Consider the following 27,024-nt stretch of genomic DNA (forward strand, 5'->3'; position numbering starts at 1 on the left):
GGAAGAGGTAAAAAAGTAATGACACTGGAGAGGTGTGCAGGAGCTAAACCATGCAGGGCCTTGTCAGTAACGGCATGAGTTTCCTCTAGAGAGCAATGAGAAGAGGTCAAGATTGGCAACAGAGGAGGGAGGACTATTGGCTGTGGGAATCAGGCAAGTGAATTCATCTCTGTGGGTCTTAATTGCTTCATGGTAAGAGAGAGTAAGAGCCACTGTGAAGACCAAATTAGACATCTCATGCAATATTCTTAGAATAGTTCCCCGGGCAGCACTGGCTCTTCTGCCCGTAATGCAGCAAGACCTGGTGGAGGCCTGCGTTACTGTCAGGTATAGTATTGGAAGCACCACACCTTCTCTCCCACCTGTCTCCTGAGAAGGGCTCCCCCGTGGCAACTGCAGGAGTGACACTTTGCCCACAGCCTCCCTGGATCATGCACAAGTTTTCAACAGAATTTACCTATTCCACCTTGGTCAGGGGCTGAGCTGTTTTCTTTCATCGTCCTCAGACCAGGTCGCAAGTCTTCCGGTCTGTCAAAGGCAGGCTGTCCAGGGCATTGCATGCAGGAGGGGCAGCAGGCAGTGTCCAGGGCATTGCATGCTGGAGGGGCAGCAGGCAGTGTCCAGGGCATTGCATGCTGGAGGGGCAGCAGGCAGTGTCCAGGGCACTGGGGCATTCAAGGGTGCACTGCTGGCAGCCCATACTCTGTCTCAGCATGGAGCTCACCAAGGCTTAACTTGTTCGGGCTTGCTGTGGGGTGGCGGAGACACCCTGGAAGCATGCATCAGAATCTTTATGCTATAGGCTGCGTTGTTTTTCAGCTTTTAAAAACCTTTAAGTATTTTGGGTTCTGCTTCAGTGAGGCCTGGGGGAGGCAATACTTAGAAACATCACTCTGCCTCACCACCACAGAAAAACTTCAGAAAATTCCGTTCATTTGAGGACTTCCCTCTTCTCTTTCATATGCAATTGTAGAGACTCGGTCAAAATACGCGTGGGTGTGAGTTACAGCTCTTCCAAACACACGGTGCCGTGGGACATGGGAATTAAGGTCACATTCGCACTATTTGCCAGCCACCAGGCCTCTGAGGATGAGGACAAAACCCATAGATATGTGGGTACCAGAAAACAGGCTATCGGGGTTCTGAGGATTTCTTCTCATTAAAGACAGAATCTCCTATATGCTGAATACCCACCATGCTCAGCGAACTATTGTAGTTGTTTGTTCAAACATTATCTTTTACTCTGTTAAACACATGAAGTGATTATTAGGATTATCATCTTTACAGCTATAGAAAATAGGGCCCACGGAAGTCTATAAATTGGACCAGAATTTCACACTTCCTGTTAGGGCCTGACCTGTGTGAATCCTAACTGTATCTCTGCCTGGCTTTGTGACCTTTGACAAGCTACTTAATCTTGCTGCGCTTCGATTCCTTAACTATAAAATAGGTAAGGAAACTATTCACCTAATAAGACCATTATGAGTTAGATGAAATATTTACAACAGTGCCTGGTGGTTAGCAAATGACTATAAACAAGTTAGCCATTACTATTATTACAACTGGAAAGACAGCAAAGTCCCAACTTCATCAGGGCAAAGTAGGATATTGCCCAAGGCTTCTGGGGTAAAAGTAAATACATCTATAACCAAATAAACGAACAAGGCAAAGAACATCCAATACCAGACTTCAGCAGCTCATTCCAAGAAATCCTTCCAAAGAAAGAAAGAAATCCACCACCTAGCCACACAGGCTGGGCATAATTTAATTTTTTTAGCTCACACTTTTGTGCCCCATACCACCCTCCAAAAAGGAAGGAAGGAAGGAAGGAAGGAAGGAAGGAAGGAAGGAAGGAAGGAAGGAAGGAAGAAAGAAAGAAAGAAAGAAAGAAAGAAAGAAAGAAAGAAAGGAAGGAAGGAAAGAAAGAAGGAAAGAAGGAAGGAAGGAAGGAAGGAAGGAAGGAAGGAAGGAAGGAGGAAGGAAGGAAGGAAGGAACCTCTAGAGCAGATACATGAGAAATGTTGGTTTTTAAAAATGGTTTTCCAGGAAGAGCTAATTCCTTTATTTACGTCTCTCACACCCCCTCCGGTTTCCCCACAACTTCATTAAGGACCTGGATGAACTGGATAATACCATCTTTGTCCCATGATTATCTGCCATTATTACTGGCATCCTCCAGTAGAACCCATCCAGAGAATTTTAGAGGAGGCTTGCCGTCATTAAAATCTTCAACCTCAAAGTTTATCCAGCTTATCCTCAGCTACAAGTAGGATAACGGAAAGACAGGGGTTTAGTGACATTCCTTAATGGGCAAAGTCTGAATCCAAAGTTGTAGCTGTGGTTATAGGCCCAGAACTTTCCATAGGCTCTTTTTCTCAGAGTTTGGTGGTCTATGAATTCAGTTCAATTAGCAAATTTATATTGATCATTGTGCAAATAACTATGAGGATTTCCAGAAAAGTTGAAGATGGGGTCTTGCTCTTGAGGACAGTAAAGTGTAGTTGGGAAACATGAACTGATCTTACATTGAAAGTAATAAGTGACTGTGGGAGGATTGCTGGGAAATTATGATGATACTGAATTATTTCTCATACACTGGCTGAAGCATGATTGAAAACATTCCATCATAATTTAATTTAAAAACATATATTTTTATTGACTTAAGAGAGGAAGGGAGAAGAGGAGAGAGAAACATCAATGATTAGAGAGAACCACCGATCGGCTGCTAAGCCCGCAACCCGGACATGCACCCTGACCTCCTGGCTCACAGGCCAACGCCCACCACTGAGCCACGCTGGCTGGGCATGATTTAATTTTTTTAACTCACACTTTTGTGCCCCATACCACCCTCCAAAAATCAGATGCTTACTTATCCACCCATGTAAGGTGGATAAGAATCAGGAGGGATATCCAGGTCCCCAGCGCAGGTCCCAGTGCCAGGAAGAGAAGTCCCCATAATCCTGGCTGTAAAAACCAGCAGGGATTGTGGTTGAGTGAGATGGAGGGTTGCTGGAGTCCCAGGTATTTTTCTTAAAGGCCTGGTGGGCATGGACATACTTCAACTCATTTGCTTTGAGCTCCAGCCCTGGGGCAGCAGCTCAAAAGTCACCAGGGACATACAAGGAGGAGCTGAATTGTCTGGTTTTGGAGTGAGAGCTGAGGGGGGCAACTTTCTCCCAGACAGAAGTGCTGGCAGAGGCCATTGATCCTTTGCCGAGCCCTCCCCACACAGAGCCAGCAGACTGGAACCATTTCTGAGTCTCCAGGAACCTGGCTAACACTGTTTTAGCCCTACCCTGGTGATTCCCTGAGACCCCACCCAACTTTTGGGACCCACCCAAGCCATTTCTAGTGACTTTTCCATACAAACATCCTCTCTAGGCCCATTATGTAGACTTTCCTAAACTCTTTCAAAGAAAAACCAACTGACCTTGGCGTACCCTGCACCTCTTTTTAAGTGGCCCAAGGCCTACCACTAGTGGGAGCCTGCTTCAGTTTGCAGCTTGGCCTATGCCAAGCACCTCCAACCCCAGCACAGGTAGCAACCATCTGCAGATCACTCTCACTTAGCAAAGCTTCTTCTAAGAAAGTAACCCTGATAATAGGGCAAATTGGGGCAGAAAGGCCCCACTGGGTCAGTGGGAGAGAAGGTAGGACAGCTCTGTCCCAGGGCTGGGCCTGCAGGGTGGAAGGTGGAAGATAATAAATACCCCAGTGCTTGCAGGGATCTTGGCAATTTGCTTTAGGAGAAGTGGGAGTTGTTCTTTCGTAGCATAAAAGCTCAGAGATACACGAGGCAGGGTAGGCGCAAAATGGCACCCATATTCTGGCCCATTGTCTGGAATACCATGGCTGCAGGTAAGTGAGACACAGGATGTTCTTCTTTATTAATATTGAAGAGCCCTTCTTCTTTCTGACGATAATGTCCACTAGAGAGGTTTACGTAAGACTGGCGACTAAGGAAACCCTCCTGCCACCAGGCCTCACTCCTCAGGCTCTGTGGTTATTGGGAAAGAGAGAGCGGTGCCAAGGGCTGAGGCTGGGAAAGGAATCGGGACACCATGCTACGGAGACTCCACTTTACTTGGAGACCGTGAGAACCACAGGAGCAGGGCACCAGCAGGTGCGTACTGAGGTCCTACCAGATGTAAAATCCCTCTGGAAGGCGGGCTTTTCACCCATTTCTGTGAAATGGCTTAACTACTGAAAAAAAGTATGTCCCTGAATAAAATAAAAGAAGTTCCTTTCTCCTTTGAGTAGGAGTGCAGATTGGGGGGGGCACAGCAAAGATCCACCCCGAAGGGGAATGAGCCCTGTGGAGAGCAGCAGGCCATCCTGTGGGTGCAGAGATAAGAAGGGGGCAAACTGTCACCGGCTTTATCAGACCGGCCCACCCTGAAGTCACTGGGAAAGTCCCCATCTGTGCGTGGCTTGGCTGGGCTTCACTCTGCCCTGTGGCTCTTCCAACCAGCATGTGCCAGGGAGCGAACAGGGTTCTCATATTGGCTTCTGACTGCCTGAATGAGCAGACGAGGGCTTCTAGAAGAAAAGACGAAGGAAAGGACCAGGGGTATGAAGGTCTTGTAAAGCTAGTGGTGCTAAGAGCATGGACCTGAATGGTAGCTCAGGGGATGGACAAGAGACTGCAGCTCTAAGAACTAGTCTGATAGGACTTGGGACACTGGTGGCCTGTGAGGACTGAAGGAGAAAAACGGGTCCAGAGTGACTCCAATACTTCTGACCCAGGCAATTGGACTTTAAGCAGAAGAGCAAGCTTTGAGAGAGGAGAAGGAATTCCATTTAGATCACATGAAGAACTTTATTCAATTGAGAAGAGTTTTAACTCCCTTATAACCAAGATAACTAATATTTGTTACCAAAGCAAATATGTCAAAGAATACTCTGAAATGCAATTAAATTTGTTTATTGAAATAATAGACACAGTGAGTAATACAGATTGTTTCAGCATAATATAGGTGTCACACATTTCTCCTGGTAATAGATAAACAGATGAGCAGAAGCAACACAATGAAAGAATAATCTAGAATAATACATTCTATTACTGGGAGGCTCCCAAGAGATCAGCAAATCCAACCCCATTAACAGATGAGGAAACTAAACATTAGAGAGGCTGGCATTCTCCACGCTACAAATTTTTAGGGCATTCACCATGTGCCAGGCACTTCCTTGCTGCTGGGCATATAAAGCTAACAGAACACGGTACCCATACTGTAGGAGCTCCTAGCCACGCTTGTGTGTGACAGTGTCCGGTCAGCAGGGCGTTAACACTCAGCCTAAATAAGCACTGTGAGAACTGCATGCTTTAGCTGCAAGGTGCACCCTATCCAGGCGTGGGGGCAGTTCTCTGAAGGTCTTGTGCGAGCTGACCTATGAGGGATGAGCAGAAGTCGGGTAGACAAAGAGGTTGTGTCCCAGGAAGGCCAAAGTGAGGGAAAGCATAGTGCATTTTGTTAATCAAAGGAATCAGAGTACAAGGGAACTCTAGTCCTGGATTTTGGAGACAATAGTCTCGGGACTCCCAGTTCAGGGCTATTTTTAGAATACTACCTGTCTCTGGAGGTCTCCTGACAGTCTCTGATGATTCCGCACAAGTATCAATACTCTTGCATAGAAAAAAGGAAGCATAGTGGCTCATGCTCACCAGGGGTAGACATTAGGGTTTTCAAACTCTCGTGTTCAAAATGTCTCTTTAGAGGAACAATTACTTTGTATTATAGCCTTTCATTTCTTTCCAGAATATTTATATTAACTGATTCATGCCATGAACCCTTAAGTCCGGAAGGGACTTTGAGGGGTTATTTTTTCAGTAGCCTAAGGAGCATGGGGTGGGGAAGGGGGAGCAGTCCCCTTCCCAGTGGAGGCATAAAGGAGACACTATCTGTGGGGAACTTAAATATTAATAATAAACGGAACAAAATTGTTCTGCTTTGTATTATCACCACGTGCCAGGAATCTGGTGATTCTCAGTCAATAATAAAGCGTTCGCTGCCGAGGCAAACTGCCCCTACTGATCTCCAGCCCCACGTAAGCCATTGCACTGCATAGACACGGGCACATGCAGAAGGCACAGCACCCAGGTCGGCTACACAAAGTCCCCGCGTTCCTCTCTTCAGCTCACATTACCACATCGTCTCCGTCCTAGCCAACATCATGTGTACAAAAAAACAAAACAAAAAACCCCACATCAATGTCTTTCTCCAAAGTAGATTCTCATCTCTCAAGCTCAAATAGGTTTTGAGCGAAGGCCGCCGGTGTCCGATGCCGTCACTCGTGCGTCCACAGGCCTACCAGGAGCAGTCCTCGCTCATCCTCTCCAGCTGGGCCGTCTGGCACGTGCTCGGGGGAACAAACACGGAGGGGTCTTTAATACCCAGCGTAATGTCGAAAAACCGCGTGGACAATATCACACTGTAATTTTGGGTGAAGGTTTCCTGGACCGGATAACAATCCTTGGCTGTATAAATGCCAATCCAAGTTTCATCTATAAGAGGAAGGAAAGTTGACTTTTAATGTAGAAGGCAGGCAAAATGCTTGCATTTTTTTGTTGCAGTAAATTATACATAAAATTTACCATCTTAACCATTTTTAAGTGCAGTTCTGTGGCATTGAGTACATTCACATTGTTGTGTGCCCATCACCACCACTCTCTCTAGTACAGTGGTTCCCAACCTTCCTAATGCCGTGGCCCTTTAATACCTCATGTTGTGGTGACCCCCAACCATAACATTATTTTTGTTGCTACTTCATAACTGTAATGTTGCTACTGTTATGAATCGTAATGTAAATATCTGATGCAGGATGTGTTTAGGTGACCCCTGGGAAAGGGTTGTTCGACCCCCAAAGGGTCGCGACCCACAGGTTGAGAACCGCTGCTCTAGTACCTGTTCATCTTTCCAATTGAAACTCTATGCCCATTAAATGCTAACTCCCCATTCCCCCTCCCCCTCGGCGCTGGCAACTACCATTTTCTTCCTGCCTCCATGAACCTGACTACTTGACACCTTATATCAAGGGAATTATACAGTATTTGTCCTTTAGTGACTGCTTATTTCATTTAGCATAATGTTCACCCATGTTTAGTATGTGTCAGCATTTCCTTCTTTTTTAAGGCTGAGTAATATTCCATTATATGAATACACCACAGTTTCTTTATCCGTTCATCTGCTGATTGGCACTTGGGTTTGTTTCCACCTTCTGACAATTATGAATAATTCTGCTATAAACATCAATGTTCCAATGTCTGAGTCATTTCTTTCAATTCTTTGGGGTATGTGATCAGAAGTGGAATTTTTGGGTCATATGGTAATTCTATGCTTATTGTTTTTGCAAACTGCCATACTGTTGTTCATAGCATAAAGGCCTGTGTTTCTGACACAGTCTTGGGCTAACCATGTTGACAGAGGAACAGAGAAGAGCTTCATGTCTTTGTCTAAAAGCGGACACTAAAAGTAATGGCAGTAAAGACTTTAGGAAGTGATATGGGGGAAGGAAAAGGAGGCATCCAACTCTAATCTGTAACATAGACAAACACCTTCCATGTCACCGGTCTGCGGAGGTGGGGTGGGGGAACATCCAATGTCAGGGTCAAGGCTAAGTCCATGAGAGGTCATGTGGCAGAAAGGTACAGGTGGGGGTAGAAGGCTGAGGTGTTTCAAGTATGATGCTTATAGCTTGGTGCTACGCAACTAGCAGAGTACATGTGGACACTTCAATGGGGGGCCGCGGGGGAGAGTACACAATCTGATAACGCTCTTAAATCTCCCTAACAGCTACCTTCCCTAGTGGGCTTAAACATATTCCCCATGATGCTCTCTGAGATGCAACCTGCCCATATTTTTCTGACCCCTTACACGATCTGGCTGACTGCCTGTCGGACCACTCCTGAACGATGATCTGCTCCTGGGGTCCCCCTATGGAGTACTGGTCCTCAAAGGTGGCGTTCTGAGGAATGTCAAGAGGGTCCCAGGAATCTGTCAGGGTGATCTTGGAACACAGCTTGGTGGCTTGTTCAATCTGAAACATCACTCCATCTTTATAGAGCAAAATATATTCAAATAACCTGAAAGACAGAGTAAAAGAGAAATTTCAGCACTTTAAGTGACAATCATCATGGCTTTTTATCAGCACATGGACCAAAAGACTTTGATATAAATTACTCTTAAAACAGAAAATAGTTTTGCTTGTAGGCAATCATTTACTTATTTATAAACACTAGACATACAATCTGAATATAAAATAAAGTTCTGAGCTCAAAATGGAATATTCACTGGACAATTACTTATCAAGCACCATATGCCAGACTCTGTGCTTAGGATACAAACATGAGAAAGACCTGAGTCTGATGAACAGATATCTGTGACCTATCTTTTAGACACAGGGTCAACAGGAGGGTTTGACCGTTGGCTTGGCTGAGCTCTCCTTACAGCACTAAGTCAAGGAATTACAGATACTGAATATAGAATGACAAGAACCTGCTGAGGACGGACCAGGCACCTCAGCCCCATTGTCTTGACTGTCAGTCATGAGTAAAGGGCTTTGGTGAGAATGGGTGCCCCTTGAATACTGGGAGGAGGCTGAGATGAATAAGGACAAAAGCTGAGGGGGACTCAGAGCGAATGGCTTCCCATGCAGTTTGTCTGCAGGCTCTCTGCCTCATCTCTCACACCCAGGTGCACACCTATACCCAGGCTATGCCTGGAGTCAGCAGACCACCCCATGATCACCTTACACGCTGTGTTGTCAACCATCCTGTGCCATTCCTTTTTTTAAAAAAAATCCTCACCAGAAGATATGTTTTATTAATTTTTAGTGAGAGAGGAAGGGACAGAGAGAGAAAGAGAGAAACCTTGATTTGAGAAGCATCTATCAGCTGCTTCCCTTATGTGCCCCCACTAGGGAGCAAACCTACCATCTAGGTATGTGCCCTGAGAGGGAATCGAACCCTGCACCATTTGGTGTATGGGAGGATGCTCAGCCACACAGCCAGGGCCCTGTGTCATTCTTAAAGCTAGAAATCTTGGATGGAGCCCACTGAGTTTCTTTTGTTTGTTTTTTTACTTTAAATATATATATTTTTCAATTACAGTTGACATACAATATTCTGTTAGTTTTGGATGTACAACCCCATGATCAGACATTATATGACTTACTAAGTGATCACCCTAGTAAACCTTGTACCCATCTGACACCATACATAGCTAGAATAGTATTGACTATTTTCCCTTTGCTCTACTTTACATCTCCATGACTATTCTGTAAAAACCAATTTGTACTTCTTAATCCCTTCACCCTTTCCACCCATCCCTCCAACCCACCTCCCATCTGGCAACCACTAAAATGTTCTCTGTATCTATGAGTCTGTTTCTGTTCTGTTTGTTTATTTATTTTGCCTTTTCGATTCCACATATAAGTGAAATCATATGCCCACTGAGTTTTTATGCGTTTGCCAATCCAAAACTCAGGCCATGCTGCGGGTTGACGGAGAGCGAGATTGCAGCCCTGACCTCAAAAAGTGACATTTGTAGCACCTGAGGGCAGAAGAGCCTAGAGAAGTGGCTTTTCCTGAGCAAATAAGGATAGTTAGCACAGCTGATCTGTGGTGTGAGACTCGCCCTCCTCCACAGTCCCCGTGGGGGATGCCTGTTCGCCATCTCAAGTCTGAGCTTACACATCATTTTCTTCAGGAAAGGGTATTACAAATGATCACTGTCTATGTGGTTAGAACAGTGTTACTGTTAGGATTATGCTTCTGTTTTCTATGAGCTGGTATAGAAATATATACATGACCTCATTTGACATATTTAGACATATCTAACCTGCTTATTACACAAAACATTTGAAATGGCTTACAAGAGTCAAGCTCCAGCACAGACCTTTAGGAATGCGAGTGCATGGAGACAGAAAAGGAACTGTTCGTTTTATGCCATACTGCTAAAAAAATGGAGTCAGCCTCTTATATGCACACAGGATTCACATCAAACTATAAGCCCTTTGGGGTTAGATTGTCACTGTTTTCTCATGCCACAGTTTTCTCATAAGGTCCCTGGTGCATGAGGGTCAAAACGTTCATGGAAGGAATGCAAAAACAGCATCAATGTCAGAGCACAGTCCGTTTGTTAACGTGGTAGGGAAGCTTGCTGAACCAGAGGTGGGCATCTGACGTAGGCAGGACAATCTGCTTCGCTCCCTCAGACATGTGGAATTGTAACAGAAGTTCTGCCATCTCTGGATCTGTCATATGTAAACACAGAAGTCATAGGAGCCTATGGCACAACATGTGGACTGAACAAGAGCGAAGCATGAACAGAGAGAAGCATGAGCAAGCTGGGATTCCCAGAGCTGATCAGTTCCCATGTGCATTTCTTTTCTGAGGCCCAGTGCCTGGAAAGTTATGATAAGTTGCCTTTGTTCTAGTAAACTTCCCTTTTTCTGCTGGAATCTCATTTCTAATATAGTGGAGGGCTCCACTGTTCCATCTAGAGTCCCAGGTAACAGCTGCCAGCACAGCTGTCTGAGAGGGGCACAGCACAGCCCGCTGCAGAACCAAGGGCCACCAACGGCTGGTCAGGCACCTGCCAGGGAAGGGAAGGAGACAGCGGGAGAAGAAGAGCCAGCTTCACTGTTTTCCTAAGGTCGGCTCTGCCTATACCAAAAAGCACAATTTGTTTTTAAAATGAGAATTCTAGGCTTAAAACAATCATTACAGAATGTTCACATTTGTTCCTTCTGGGTGGTCTGAACACAGGTGTTTATTATGGTGTTCTCTGTTCTTTTGTTTTCCAAAAAATATATATATTTTTAAACGAGTGCATAGTGTGATATTGAGTTATGTCAACAGTCCCTTAAGTAAAACAGAAAATAATCATATGATGAGAAAAAATAGAACTGTAACCATTTGCTTTGCCAAATACCATGTGCCTATACAGGAGAGTACTGCTCTGCACGAAGTTTTGGGATTTTCCTGATGCTGTAGTGGCTTGTATGTTTCTGTGAACACGTGCAGAGTTCAGTTGTCAGATTCTCCATGGCAAATAGGATACAGGGCCTGGGACCTGACAGAGCCAGAAGGTCAAAAGCAGAGGTCAGCCAAGGTTGAAATGAGTCACCGGCCTGGGAGGCTGTGCGGATAATAACTGTAGACCCGAAGAACTGACCAACTTCAACAGAAACTAGATTCTGGGAGGTGAGATCAAAGCCTGGCCCTGAAGCGAAGGAAGTTGTCAGAAACTGTACCCCTGGGGTGTAGTCAAGCAAGGTGAGGTGCTGAAATGGATTGGAGGGCAAGGCAGGCAGGCCAGCCCTGGGTCAACAACAGCATGCAAACTCCCCCTTGCTGGCCAGGCACCAAGTAAATCCGGTTCTGAGAGGCCGGCCGCTGGGTGTCAGCTGTGAGCGAGGTCAGGCTCCCCAGGTCCGGCCCCCAGTCAGCAGGCCGAGCTCCACCACAACCTCCCCCAGGGGGTGAAGTGTCCCATTTTGCTTTTGATAAAATTCTCTGCCTACATTAACAATTTCTATTGTTTCCAGAAAATTCCTTTTCCTTAGAAAACTCCTTTTCCTTAGAAAACATGCTCTACCATCCCCGTGTTTTCTAAAACACTAACGACCTGCAGCTGATCGATGTTTCTCTCTCATCGATGTTTCCAACTCTCTGTCCCTCTCCCTTCCTCTCTGTAAAAAATCAATAAAATATATTTTTTAAAAAATTGTACACCTGAACATTACGTAATGTTATTAACCAATGTTACCCCCCAATAAATTGAATTTTTAAAGTTAAATTATAAAAAATTCCGAGAAAAATAGAAGAGGAGGAGAGGCTTTGTCCTATTCCACCTCCTTCATTTCGTGTCTTTGAGCAGAGCTGGGACAGGACATATGCTTGCAGTGGAGGCAGCCACTTTTAAGTGATGAGGCAACAAGTCGGTATGCTCTTGCAACTAAGAGCCAACGTTCTAAGAATGGCATAGTAGACGGATGAAGAAGAACCTGTGGCCTGGATGAAGCTGTTGAGTCAAGCCTAAAGACACGTACCACCAGAATTTTGAGGTACAAACCAAACATCCTCATAGTTAAGCCTTTGATAGTCAGATTTACTGCAGCTGAAAGCATCTTAAATGAAATAAGTAAAAACCACTGCTTTACAAGGTATTACCTATTGGGTTCCTTACAACAAATCTACAAGTCTTTGGGAGTCTCTCTTCCAGAATAAGCAGGGCCCAAGAATGTGGCAAGTCCTAAAACCCAAAATACCAATGCCTGACCTGGGCACAAATGACCCTGAACAGCTACTGCCTTTACAGCCAAGAGCCAATTGTTTTTCTGTCCTGAATTAGGGTTGTCAGGAAAAAAAGCAAACAACAACCAAAAAAAAGAAACAACAGCTTAAGGACTAGAAAATTCAGCTCACTGACATGTTATTAGCTTTCTTTCTTCCTTCCTTCCTTCTTTCCTTTTTTAAAGAAGAGAATATATAAGGCTCAGAGCATAACTTAAGAGTAAATAATTGTGCCAGGATTCAACGCAAGGTCTTTCTCCAACCAGACTCATTCTAACTCACAACACCATGCTTCTTCCCTCCTCCCACAGGGGGAAGGAGTGATTCTTCTAGCCATGTGGAACTTCTTGGCTATCCAAGGTATATTAAATCACAGAAAAGGGAGTGGACAAATATTCTATTGTGATTACAAAAGGACTTTGGCTTTTATGAAAGAAATTGGACAAACTTTGGATTTGTTTAATATGCACTGTAATAGATTAGTAATGCATGCCGGCTCTCTGACGCTTAGCAGGAAGAATTGAGCTGCGGCCACTTGCCATTCTGGCGTAAACCAAGGCTGAGTTACACCCTACAGTAATTACCAGACACAAAAGAAAAACACTATATTGAAATGGTTGTGCTAGACACAAACTCATTGTGCAGGCTGATGCCAACCACATACAACAAAAGGAAAATTAAATTACTTGAGAATGCAGTCCTAGGAAAAGTAAAATCAAAGGGTGATTATGTGTGGAATTTAAGAAGCTGTAAGGTGATGGCTCTCCTCTACTTGGATTCTACTTCAAAAGAGGAAAACAGTGCTCAAGAAATTGAAGAGATTTTTTTTTCCAAAAATGGACCTGGGTGAATACTGGCAAGGTGTAGGCATAGATTCATTCATCTGATGGGAGATAATAAAAAACTTCTCATGCGACAATAGTTCAACATGACCTCTTTTTTTCCCCCCACCACTAAAAGGAACAACCTCATTAGCACTGAGATATCCCTGTTGCCCTGGTACACAGTGATTTCTAGAACTACATATCAGCAGATATTAAAGAGGTTGGGAGGCTACAAGAACAGTCATGTTCATAAAACCAGCACTATGCTTTTCAGTAGCAATATATAGGTTCCCTCCGTGTTGGAATATAAACACACACACACACCCTTCCAGCTAACAGTTAATGAACCTAAGATACAAATCTTATTTTTTGTATTCACTGGGACTTGGGTTATTGCTGTATTTAAGAAAAGAAAAGGAATAATGTGTGGCCACAAGGATAGCTTCCTAATGAAAAACATGATCATCAGAATAGAAGATGCAGAGGGGGCAGTGTAGCGTACATTTGGCTATGGGGAATAAAAACAGAAGCAGAGAATTTAAAGGTGTTATCCCAGAACTAGGGGGAAAGCATAAAGTGATGAAAGGCTAATAAAAAGATAAGAAATTTTGGGGACAGATGTAAGAGAACCAATACATGTAAGTAGAGAGATATTCTACAAGGAACAAAGAAAGAAAACAGTGTATTAAACCTCTAGAAATAGTAGGTAAAATTTCCCTAGAGCTAGACATAACCTGGAGATGTTAATTAATACAGTTCAAGGATAATAGAAATAACCTACAAAAACTTGGGCAGAAAAAATTATTAAAACTAAGGTAAAATTACTTTGGTATCAGACTTCACTTCTAGCACTCTAACTGCCATAAAAATTTTTAAGAAAAAGGATTATTATTATTACCTCATGAATTGTATACCCCCCAAATCATCGTTATGTAAGACAGCAATAAGTAGATATCCTCAGACATTCAAAGTCTCTGAAGAAAAATTAACTGAATATGTTCTCTAACTGGAACATGAGTCAAAACAAAGGATTCAGGTAAATAAGAATATTAGTATAAAAGAAATTACAGTAAAGAGTAAAATAATGCATGTTTCTTTTTAAAAAATTTATCTTTATTGTTGAAAGTATTACAGATTCCCCTTTTTCCCCCATTGACTCCCTTCACCCTGCTCCCACTCCCTCCCCAGCCTTGTGACAAAGCTACTTAGAAGTTTGTACAAGCACACACATTATAAAAATTCATCTGTGTTAAAACCCATGAAGAAATTGACCTTTTAGAGGTTTGACCAGCATGACAAAAGAAGGAAAGACTAAAAGCCATCCAAACACTTTAAGTTCTTTTCAATATACTGGGCAGTACTTAAAGAAACACTTGTCCTTTACCAGGAAAAACAACAACAATAACATAAGAACTGTATCCTGGCATCAGAAAAGCAGATTTCCAAGCTTCATTCTCTAACTCCCTAAGGAGAACTGAGACCTCATGAGAGTGGCTCCTCTGGGGTTCCCAGTGTAAGCCAGACAAGACCTGGAGCTGGGCAAGGAGGAGAATCACTGTCCAAAATCTAGAGGGACAGGTAGAGGGCTCAATTCAGAGAAAGAAGGCCCTCACATCCAGAGGAAACATATGAACCACACCAGAACACAGAATCTGATGTGGCATTTCAATGGATATTAAATCTGGGGTAGATTCTCTCCCCAGCATCCTTGGCTACCAGCAGTGTGAGCTGATGGATTTGTCCTCTGGTTCACAGTCCCATTTCTCCTGAAATTAGAGTTTCCCTCCTCTTGAGCTTCCTCCACATTTGCTGCCTCGGCCTCCCCACTTCCTCCAGGCCTCCCTGCCAAGAGTTCTCTTGAAGCAGCTGCCTTCTGTTTGGAGGCCATCTGTCCCAAGAGCTGCTTTCTTTGGGGGGTCTGAGAGTAACGTAGCAACCTGTTAGGGGTCTGATTTTTCAGATGACCTCTCAGTTCAAAGAGGAACCAAGAAAAGAAGAAAAGAAGACTGCTTCTGAAGGAGGCCATTGGTGCTTGGAAAACTTCCAGTGCCCATATTGGAGCAAATTCCCCAAAACTGAGATTGAGGAACAAGAGACCCACTGAGAACAGTGTTTGCTGAGAGAACGGCTAGGGAGAGGCTTGTGCATAAAAGGAATTTGGGGAATCCAGTTTGGAAGTTGCCCTCCAAGGGGTTCTCTACTACAATTCTGCTTAAAGTTTTTCAAAATATGGGTAAACGGTGTGATTTGATTTCAAAAAATTATTCTTAACCTAGGAGATATACAATGTAAAATATCAATGAATAATACACCATAAAACCATTGCAGTAATCCATGAGTGTATGGATTCGAGAAAAAGAAACAGGGGTATCAATAGACAAGGTAGAGTTGTTTAAGAGTTAGTAAGATATTCTGTACAAAATATAAATAGAATCTTAAAGAAATGGAAGATTTCATAGAAAATGTAAATAATCAAAAATAACTCAGAATGAAGCAGAAAGTTAAATGGATCAATATCCAGAGGGAAAGCCTGGCCTGTGTGGCTCAGAATGATGAAGGTTTTGGCCAAGATGATAGTAAAGTTGTGTTCAGATTCTGAATCTATACTGAAATTAGAGTCAATAGGATTTGCTTATGGATTACTTGTGGCAAGAATTAATCCTAAGCAACTTGAATTGCTATAGGCTGGGATAAAAAAAAAATTAAGAGGAAGAACTTTTGTTTGTTTATTTGCTTGAAGAACACACATTAGTTCTGGACATGTTGAGTTTGAGATGACTACTAGAGATCCAAATGAAGAACTCAGCTAACCATTTGGATATATGAGTGTAGAGTTCAGGAGAGAGCTGTAAGCTTCAGATACACACGTGGAGTTTTCCATGTAAAGATGGCATTTAAAGCCATGACCTAGATGAGATCAACAAGAGAGAAGTATAAACAGAAAAGTAAAGGGATGAGCCCTGGGGTGTTCTACTATTAATGGTCTGAGAGAAGAGGAGGAAAAAGAAAGGAGACTGAGAAGGAGAAGAAATAAGGTGGAGAGGAAACTAGAAGAGTGTAGGAATGTAGTTTCCTGAAAGCCACATGAAGAAAGTATATCAAGATGGAAGAAATGGTCAACAATAAAACAAGGACTGATAAAATATCAGTTGATTAGTAATGTGGAGCACATTGCTCTTGACCACAGCAGTTTCAGTAGAGATGGTGAAAGTTTGATTGGAGGGGGTTCAAGAGAGCATGAGAGAAAAGAAATTGAAGTTAGCATAAGATTTGCTTTCAATATAAGGGGAGAATGGGGTTCCAGCTAGTAGAATCAAGAGAAAACATTTTTTCTCTAAAGATGGGTAAAATAAATTATAAAGGGGGGAAATAGAAGATTTTTACTGGAATTGGGGAAATATAAGACTATCACATTTATTCCAGGAAAAACAAACCACTAATTGGTGGAATATTTTCAGATCTTTGGGCACTTTGCCTCTGACCATCATCTTTGAGATCAGAATCAGGAAGAAAGAGTTCAAGGTTAATGGAAAGAAGTAAATATGTTTTCAGAGCAGTATGGTGACTACCTCTGGCTTCTATTTATGTTAGTCTTACACTGGCCAGTTCCTTTACTTTCCTGGGCTTATCTTCTTTGAAACTTCTTGTTCTTCACTGTCACATTTCAACAACAGACCCATAGAATTAAGATTCTGAAAGCAAACTTTATGTGCTTCCAAGAATATCTTATTCTTGAAGAAAAGCTCAGTATTTCAAGTCAGCCTGGTTTATTTTTCAAGGATCAAAAGGCCACAAGCAGTCTGAGCTAATGAAAGAAAAGGCTGGCTCTAGCCATTAGGGATCTAGAGGAGGAATTAAAGTCTAAAGGAGCCATTCTCTTGCCTGACTAGCATAGCTCAGTGCTGAGCCTCAATCTATGAGCCAGGAGGTCATGGTTTGATTCGAGTTATCAGGTCTCATGCCCAGGTTGTGGGCTCAATCTCCAGTGTGAGGGCATGCAAAAGGCGGCCAATCAATGATTCTCTCTCATCATTGATGTTTCACTCTCTTCCTTTCCTCTCTGAAATCAATAAAAATATGTTAAAATAAATAAATAAATAAATAATAAGAGTCATTCTCCTGAATTTCTGAAAATCATAATTTCATAAAATGAAATCCCAATCCATGCAAACCTAGGTTTATGATCAAATAAATTTGTTGAGCACTTTATGTTAATTTACCTCCCTTAGCCACACAGACACATTCTCAGAATTTACAATGATGTTACCCGGAGAGATTAAAAAAGATATACAAAAAAAAAACACACACACAATGTGATCTCTATATTGCTCTCATTAAACAATTTGGAGCCATTAGACAGGGCCAAACAAGGTAGGCATCTGTTTGGTCTGTCCTGGGAGGCAGCACGCAAGCAGGGCGAGGGGACATCATGTAAAGAGAAGCATCATAGCAATGCACAATTGGTTACCTAATGCAACTGAACAATGGGAGCCAGTTTCCTCTGAAAAGGGAGTCACAAAAGTGAACTGGAGAAAACTAGAATGAACAACATGATAGTAGGTTAGAATTAGAGGCATTGGTATAAATACCTCTATGAATTAGAATTGGAAACTTAGAAATAAATGTAGATGTAAAAGTGTGTATATATGTGTGACTATGTGAGTGGTGTGTGTGTGTGTGTGTGTGTGTGTGTGTGTGTGTTCAAACCTATATTTTCTTGATTTGTCCACTGAGAAGGTTGGGAGCAGCCAACTCAATAGCCATGAGCACAACTATAGCAGAGATCATGGCTTCCAAATATTATTCTCCAGTAAAAGTAACTAGAGCTTCTTGAGAAGTAGATTATTTATTCTAAGACTCTGGCAGGGAAAGTAAAGGTGATCTTGGAATATCTTGTTTGTCTGAAAGCACCCAAAGACTAAGAGAGACATATCAAAATAACATAGAGGCCAACTTGAAGAGGGTCCCACTAGCCAAATATGGAACAATTTGAACATCAAAATAAACAATGAGAGCAAATGAAATGATAATCTTTGAGCCCATGCTGATATAAGTAAATGGATAAATCGAAAGTTTAATGAAAAATGGAATATGCACATGGTTTTAAAATATCTCCCTACAAAATACTTACTATTTATAAAGTAAAAAACTGACACTTCACACTGAGGAAATCTTCCAAACATAAGTTAATCAAATGATCCAAGTAAACATCAGAATGATATTCCTACCATAGGTGAATAACTTGAATCTGATTATGAAGATAAACCCAAACTGAAAAACATTCTTACAAAAAAACTAGACTGTAATCTTCAAAAGTACTGAAGTGCAAGAAAGACTGACAGACAGAAAAAGAACAAAAGACATAATATCTACATGCAATGCTTAAATATAAACTGGATCCTTTTGCTATAAAGAACATGAAAAGAACAACTGTCAAAACTTGAATGAGACCTTAATTTCAAATGGTAGGAATGAATCCATGTTAATTTCTTTATTTTTATGGTTGTGTTGCAGCTATGGAGGGGAAAAAGTCCTTCTTGGTAGCAAATGCACACTCAAGTATTTGGGAGTTGTGGGGATATCAAGTTGGCAACTCACTCTCAAATAGATCGGGGGGGGGGGGGGGGCGGGGTGAGGGGTGGTAGGGAATGACGGCTGTGGACTACCATTGCAACTTTTCTGAAAGTGTGAGATAGTTGCAAAAGAAAATAAAATTATTGCAACAAAAAGAAAAAATAAGGTACCTAGGAATAAATTTAACCAAGGAGGTAAAAGACCTATACTTAGAAAATTATTGAAGAAAAAAATTAAAGAAGATACAAATAAGTGAAAGCATACTCTGTGTTCATGGATTGGAAGAATTAACATAATTAAAATGTCCATACTACTCAAAGCAATCTATACATTCAATGCAATTCCTATTAAAAGACCAATGGTATAATTCACAGGTCTAGAAAAAATATTGCAAAAATGTATATGGAACCAAAAAGACCTGAATAGCCCCAGCAATTTTGAGAAAGAAGAACAAAGTTGGAGGTATCAATGCTACTTGATATCAAACTATACTAGTACAAGGGCATTGTAATTGGCATAAGAACAAGCATATAGATAAATGAAACAGAACAGAAAGCCCAGAGATACCCATGCCTTTATGGTCAATTAATAGTTGACAAATGAGGCAAGAGCATACCGTACAGTAAAGACAGTCTCTTCAATAAATGGTGTTGGAAAAATTGGACAGTACATGCAAAAAAAAGAAAGAAAGAAACTAGACCACCTACTTACACCATACACAAGAATAAAATCAATATGTACCGAGAAAAATGTTAGAATCTATTTCAAATTCATTGTATCATGACAGAAACAGAAATTAGCCTCATATCATAAAAGCACAAAATAGTGCTTTTATGGTATAATTTAAACTTATCTGTACCTAACTTAAGAAAAGAGACCTAAATATTTAGTATCAACATTGCAGGTATCATTAAATTAAATTAAAAAATGGTAAACAGTGATGTTCTGAGAAGCTAAGGACCTTGTTGTGGTGAAGCCAAGATTAGAAGCAAGGTTTGCCATCCATAACTGTCTAAATGAATGCCCATCCTCTCCTCACTACACTAGGTGATTTTTTGAGGGGAAAAAATAGATTAGAGAAAGGATAATCTGCCCTAGACAGTTTAGTTCCATGGATAGAGCTTGTGGACCAAAGGGTCCCGGGTTTGATTCCAGTCAAGGGCACGTGACTTGGTTGCAGGCTTCTACCCAGCCCAGGCCCTGGTCAGGGCATGTGCAGGAGGCAACCAATCAAAGTATTTCTCTCACATCGATGTTTCTCTCTGTCTTCCCCTCTTTCTTCCACTCTCTCTAAAAGAACAGTTGGAAAAATATCCTTGGGTGAAGAGGAACAAAATAAAAAAAGAAATGACATTCTGTTCTCTAAGAAATAAAGTGCTCTGAAAAAATTGAGGCAAACATGGACTGCTGAGATTTTGAATAAAAACCACTTGCCAATACTTATTTTTCTTTTCATCTTTTACCCCCCCCCCAAAAAAAATCCCCAAACAGATAGGATTGATTGTTTGTTTGTTTTTAATTTTTCTATTACAGCTGACATTCAATAATATATTAGTTTCAGATGTACAGCATAGTGTTTAGACATTTATGTAACTTATGAAATAATCCCCCCAATGAGTCTAGTACCCACCTGACACCACACATAGTTATTACAATATTATTGACTGTATTTCCTATGCTGTACTTTACATCCCATGACTATTCTGTAAGTACCAATTTGCACTTCTTAATCTCTTCTCCTTTTTCATCCAGGCCCTAAATCCCTTCCAATCTGGCAACCATCAAAATGTTCCCTGTATCTATGAGTTTGTTTCTGTTTGTTTGTTCGTTTTACTTTGTTTTTCAGATTCCACATGTAAGTGAAATCATATGGCATTTGTCTTCCTCAGTCTGACTTATTTCACTCAACATAATGCCCTCTAGGTCCATCCATGTCGATGCAGATGGTAAGATTTCAGTCTTTTTTATAGCGGAGTAATATTCCATTGTATATATGCACCACTTCTTTTTTATTCACTATTCTGTTGATGGGCACTTGGGTTGCTTCCATATCTTGGCTATTGTAAATAATGCTGCAATGAACATAGGGGTGCATATATCTTTAAAAAATGGTGTTTTGAATTTTTTCAGATAAATATGGTAGTTCTATTTTTAATTTTTTGAGGAATCTCATTGTTTTCCATAGTGGCTGCACCAATTTGCAATCCCACCAACAGAGCACAAGAGTTTCCTTTTTTCCACATCTTTGACAACACCTGTTGTTTGTTGATTTATTGATGATAGCCATTCAGACAGATGTGAGGTGACATATCATTGTGGTTTTACTTCGCAGCTCTCTGATGATTAGTGATACTGAGCATCTTTTCATATGTCTACTGGCCACCTGTATGTCCTCTATGGAGAAATGTCTGTTCAGGTCCTCTGCCCATTTTGGGGTTAGTTGTTGAATAGTCTTCTAAGATAGTATCACTCACTTATCAATCCATATTTTCTTAATGCTTCTCTGCTCACTCTACATGAGTAGCTTCGTCAATTGCAACACTCTAAGGCGCCATTTCATAAGTGCGAGCAGTAAGTTATGGGCAACCTAATAAATTCAGCATCTACATTGTTCCTTCCATAGAGTTCAACATGTTGACTGATTATGAAAATAATCTTGCTTTCCTTCAGTCTTTAAATGTAATACTTATGAGCTTAATCAAGGAGTCAGAAGAGACTGTGAGACAAAAAAAAATTAACAAAATAGTATCAAATACTAATATTTCCCATTCTCTGCTAAGCCTTGTCTTATCTGAAGCTTGTAAAGTTGTTTAATCTTTTCCATCCTCTCAGGGTAAAGAGAGCCTGGAAAATCCTAGTCACTCAATAGTAACTGTCAATAGTACTTTCCATAACTATCTGAATGCAAAATAAAAATCTTAAGAAGTTGATCCAATTCTAAAACGTACTTCTCAACTTACTAATAAATATGAAGAGACAACCCATCCATATTTTCTTCAAATAACATCTGGTTTCTTGGCCAGACTGCTAATACATGAAAAAGTTCCTGAGTTTCTTCCAACCAATCTACATTTAAAAAGCTTTAAAATGTATCTATGCATTAAACATTCTTTTCTACATCCGACTTAGGGCCAGAGATGGGACTGTGAGATAGAACCCTGCCAAGAAATTGGAAAGAGGGGGGAATAAAATTATCTTCTAAAAGTTAAACTGTGAAACCAGCACTTGATGGATCAGGGCAGGAAATAAGAAATCACCACATAGAACAAAAAAGCTTTCAAGCCAGCAAGACTTGGCTGTGACTCCGCTAAAGATACAACACACACACATAAAGACCATATCCGTCAGTCATGGAGTCATAGAGGAAGAAAGGTTGCTATGGCAGACCTGAGTAAGACCCGCCAAGGCTCTGTGCAGAGTGGGGGGAACCTGGACTAGCAATGAACCAGTGACAAAGCATGTCTATAGTGAAAATGAATGTACCACTTTATCTTAGCCTGATTACTCTGAGCTGGCTTGTGTTATTCGTGTTATTCGTGATGGAAAGCTCAATATTGAGCTTACAGCCTAGCCTAGAGCAGGCAATCATTAGATCCAATGAATTTGTTCCAACTCTTTGCTCACAATCTCCTGATTATAATTTGGCTCCCACGCAGTTGGGCCTACAGGGAGAGAATTCTCAATTCTTGTGGATTTGAGAATCCTGGCCCCCATGCCGACTACAGCACTCGTTGAAATATACAGTTTAGCATTTGGACTTGCTTAATCAACTCAGCTCCCAAAGGAAGGGCCCCGGGGTGCCCTGAGGGATCAGGTTTCTGAGCTCACAGGGCTGGCAATGAGTCTCTGGGCCATGGTTAACTCACCAGGATGGTGATGATAATGGTGGTGACAGGGGCAGCATGGCCATGTGCTGAGCAACCTCTGTGTCAGACACTGCACTATGTGCTTTTCACACTTGAACTCTTTTAATCCCAAAACAATCCAATAAACTAGGCGTTATTACTAATCCCATTTTATAAATGAAGAACCTAAGATTAAGAAAGCTTTAGTAACTTACCCAGAAACCCACATTAGGAATCTGGATTCAGACCCAGATTTGTCTGACTCTAAAGCGTAATCTCTTAAAATTTTAATACACGATCTCAGAGTAAACCCTATCCTTCTCTGGGCCACACTCTTCTCTGCTTCTACAGTGTGCTTTGGGCCATCCAGTTCATCTCCAACATGACTATTCATCAATACACCACTACTGTACCAGCCTTCACATCAGTGCACATGAAGAGTAGCAATCAATCCTTAACTAGAAGCTCAGAAGGTCAAACCCTACCTCAGTGAACAGCATCACCATTTATTCCATGCCATCATATGTTACCTTCAGAAGCCAAATGACGCTTCGCTCTCCATCACCACCTTAGCCACACACTGTCTAATCATTTGCATGTCCTTCAATAAACCTCTTCAACACTTCCCTATTGTGTCCACTTCTCACTGTCACCGTTGCCATTACCTGTCTTTCACCTAGACCTCTACAAAACTCTCCTAGGGCATGCTCTTGCTTCTACTCTTGCTCTCCTTCATTCTCAACCTTGCATCTAATGATCTCAATATTATCCAATCATGCCAGTCCACTGTTTAAAAATCCTTCAGTGGACCCCCAACCTCTCATCATACTCTGTGCTTCAGTCCTAACAGTGATTGGCCTGCAGTTCTTGGAATATACTCAGTCATGTCTGCTCTAGAATGACACACAAGCTGGACCTGGAATATACTCGCATCCCCCTGAACCATTGTTCCCTCCACACCTCTTCTGGTCAGCTTATACAGGGGCTTTAGGACTCACTCATGTTTCCCCTTCTCCAGGACACCTGGGTTAGGTGCCCATCTGAGGCACTCTCATCATGCAAACCATCCCGCCTCTCCCTGTATGGAAATTTTTTATGTGTGTGATTCCACCCCCAGACTGTGGCCTCCCTGAAGCCTGTTTACGCACAGTGCCCCCACACACAAACACAAATGCAGATATAATAAGTGAATAAATGAACAAACAAATGTGTAACACAGATGTAAAACTCCAGCCCTGCTCCCTCAAGTTCAGTTGTGTGACTTAAGAAAGGTGTTTTGTCTCCCTAGACCTCAGCGTCTCTATCTGTAAAATAAGTACCATAAATCCTTTACTGTCAAGGTCTTGTGAGATTTAAACCAAACCGTACAATACATGTGACGTCCTCAGCACCACGCTTGGTATGGAGCAAGTGCTCAAATGCTGGTTGTTACTATTATTGTTACTATGTCCTTGGAGACCTACCCGAAAACATTCACGTTCTCGCAAGGCCTCCCAGATATTCCCAGACCCTACGATGACTCGGCCGCTCCAGGCCTTCTAGCACTTACATTTTACATTTTATAATGCATTAGCTTGCACTCCTGAATGTACTGCTTTGAAAGGATCCCATACTTTCTCCACGATGCCTAATACTCAGCAAAAGCTTTTAGGTGAAATGGCATCCAGATTTGCTACAGATTGTATTCCCCGCTGGAGCCTTAGCCCATGGACATTCACATGGCACCTCCTGATGATGCAAATGCGACACAGAAAAGCTAGCATAACCCTGAGAGGAACACACAGAGAAATGGAAAGGCTTGGAATTGACAGGTGGTGATCCCAAAATAGAAACCAAGGCTTAAAGGGGTCATAACTAAAAGGAGGTCTCAGAAAGGGGATGTCCTTTATCACAACAGATATGGAAAGGTGAATTATAGACCAGCGGTTTAAAAGAAATTATGCCATAGCCCTTCCATGGAATTATGCAGCCCTTAAAAATAGATAGTGGGCCAACTAATAACATGGCAAATAAAAACACATAAGACCTCATGTTATATAAAAAAACATACAGATAATACAGGGTTTTGATCACAGGATGTAAAATGTAAGGGAATAAACCAAAATTTTAATATTTGTAACAAGGTGATGAATTCCTGGGCATTGTTTTTCTTCGGTCAACTCCCCACACTATTTGTAGTGTCAGATCCTTTAAAATGTAAAGACTCTCCCTGGCCAGGTGGCTCAGTTAGCTGGAGCATCGTCCTGTACCCCAAAAGGTTGTAGTTGGATTCTGGATCAGGGTACAGACGCAGGTTGCAGGTGCAAGCCTGGGTCAGGGTGCGTAGGGGAAGCAATGGATCCATCGATGTTTCTCTCTCTCCCTTCTTCTCTCTCAAAAATAATCATAACAATAAATAAGTAATCAATAAAAAACATATTCTCAGGTGGGGATTATAAAAAAAAAGGGTAAAGACTAATTCTTTAAAAATCTATGTTCTGGGTGCCTCCCTCGCAGATCGTTCCAGGAAGAAATTGGGCAGAAGACAGGCGCTAGGCCGAGGAGGGCTCCCAGAGCCTGGGGCCTGCCAGGTAGTATGATCTCGCTCCCGCCAGGCTCCCTTTTCACTGGCCCCCGCCCCTGGGGCCTCCTTTAGTGCCCTCCAGCAGGCAGCCCCCGGTGGGCCCAGTCCTCCACCCAACCCCAACCGGATCTGTGCTCCTGGCAAAGTTTCTCTTTGGTAGAAAGGAGGCGCCGTGACAGCTGGAAATCCGGCGCCAGCGAGCAGCCCCCGAAGCCTGAGCCGACCCGGCCGCCCCCGCGCCCCGCGTACCGCTTGCAGGGGATCAGCGCCTTCCTCTCGTCCAGCACCCGCACGCGCTGGTTGAGCCCGTCGTAGGAGAGCAGGGCGCGGCCGTAGCGCCCGCTGCTCTGCCGGTACAGCGCCTGGCGCCCTTCCCACTGCTGCGGCGCCCGGCACGGACGCGGCGTCCCCGGCGACCCCCAGGGCTCCGCTCGCAGCGCGCCCGCCCCGAGGCCGCCCAGGCCCCAGACCCAGACCCAGAGGCCGCCCAGCAGCCAGGCGCCCAGGGCGCCCCCGGCCCCGCGGAGGGGAGCGCGCCCCGGCATCGCGGTCCCCCAGGCTCGCCGCCCCGCCCGGGCCAGCCCGAGACCGAGGGGGCGCTACGCAGCGGGCGGCGGCAGCTGGTTCTCCGCGCTGTGCCCAGAGGCCTCTGGCCGAAGTTGCTGTTTGTCCCTGTCGCGGCCACTGCAGCTGTGGAGAGGAGATGCCGGAGAGCGGGAGCCGGCCGGCCCGGGAAGGCTGGGGGAGTCGCGCAGGAGCTGTTTCTGCCCAGGCCGCTGCCCTGGCTTTTCACTCGCTCTCTGCTGCCAACAGGAAATGCAGTGGCAGCGGTGCCACTAGCACCCTGAAGGGCATCCAAGTTTAAAAAGTGGAGGGTGGAGGGCACGGTGCAGAGGAATATGTTTCTCCGCTCATTTAAATGTTCAGCAGCCCCCCCCACACACACACACACACCCTGGGGGACAAAATCCAGGTGAGGAGCGCAGTACTGCTGCGCTTGTTGGCCCACAGGCCTTGCTCCTTTGGCTAAAATTGCCATCTCTTTCCTCCAAATGAAAAGCGGAAAGAAGAGTCCCTTGCTGATGCCTGAGGGAGCTCACTCGGGTGTCACTGTGGAGAAGAGGCAGGGCAGGCAGAAGTGGGAAGAAGGACAAGAGATGCGGTTAGACTCGCAGTGGTTCGCAACCTGTGGGTCGCGACTCCCTTGAGGGTCCAACGACCCTTTCACAGGGGTCGCCTAAGACCATCGGAAAAACACTTATATAATTACATATTGTTTTATGATTAATCACTATGCTTTAATTATGTTCAATTTGTAACAATGACATTGGGGGTCACCACAACATGAGGAGCTGTATTAAAGGGTCAGGGCATTAGGAAGGTTGAGAACCACTGCGTTAGAGGTAAAGTGGTGATAGTGGGAACGCAGAGGGTGGAACAGAGTTGGGAGCTACGGAGAAGGATTTAGACTCAGAGAGGGTTCTGGTTTGGGATTTGAATAGTCCTGAGCTAGAAAAGATAAATTCCGTTCAGAATTGATTTTGAGATGACTGTGGGATAGACCGGTAGAAACAGCCAGGCGAGTTGAATAAGCACTTTCAGAGACCAGCCAGGGCAGAGATCTGGGTGGTGAGCCATTGGCATCTAGGTACTCACTGAAGCCAGAGTAAAACAGCGGTTCTGCACCCAGAGAGGCCTGGCCCCTCCCCCCAGGGGGCAGTTGGCAGTATCTGGAAACCTTTATCAGGGGTGGGCAAACTTTTTGACTCGAGGGCCACAGTGGGTTCTTAAACTGGACTGGAGGGCCGGAACAAAAGCATGGATGGAGTGTTTGTGTGAACTAATACATGTTAACCCTGCTGCTGGTGGCGGAGCGGAGGGGAGAGCAAGAGAACCCTCCGCTCTTTCGGCTCCAAGGGCCGG

General features: G+C 43.2%; 1 protein-coding gene across 1 annotated transcript; it reads right to left on the minus strand.

Annotated features, from left to right (window-relative positions):
• Positions 1–4,908: 4,908 nt before the first annotated feature.
• On the minus strand, positions 4,909–25,923 carry EPDR1 (ependymin related 1). Its single transcript, XM_036327458.1, has 3 exons — positions 25,351–25,923; positions 7,872–8,080; positions 4,909–6,502 (listed from the first exon to the last, which is right to left on the minus strand). Exons 1-3 carry the CDS (start codon positions 25,644–25,646, stop codon positions 6,306–6,308), a joined length of 702 nt encoding a protein of 233 aa, XP_036183351.1. The 5' UTR covers positions 25,647–25,923; the 3' UTR covers positions 4,909–6,305.
• Positions 25,924–27,024: the final 1,101 nt, after the last annotated feature.

This window comes from Myotis myotis, unplaced genomic scaffold (assembly GCF_014108235.1).
Source record: "Myotis myotis isolate mMyoMyo1 unplaced genomic scaffold, mMyoMyo1.p scaffold_m19_p_11, whole genome shotgun sequence".
In the NCBI taxonomy this organism is placed as follows: Eukaryota; Metazoa; Chordata; class Mammalia; order Chiroptera; family Vespertilionidae; genus Myotis; species Myotis myotis.

Bases quoted from the DNA above. Each gene is read 5' to 3' on its own strand.
- EPDR1 (XM_036327458.1), bottom strand. From the start codon at position 25,646: ATGCCGGGGCGCGCTCCCCTCCGCGGGGCCGGGGGCGCCCTGGGCGCC. The intron at 8,081-25,350 runs GTACGCGGGGCG...TCTGTCTTTCAG, and splicing joins GCGCTGATCCCCTGCAAGCG to GTTATTTGAATATATTTTGC. The intron at 6,503-7,871 runs GTAAGGGGTCAG...TTCCTCTTATAG, and splicing joins CAGGCAGTCAGCCAGATCGT to ATGAAACTTGGATTGGCATT.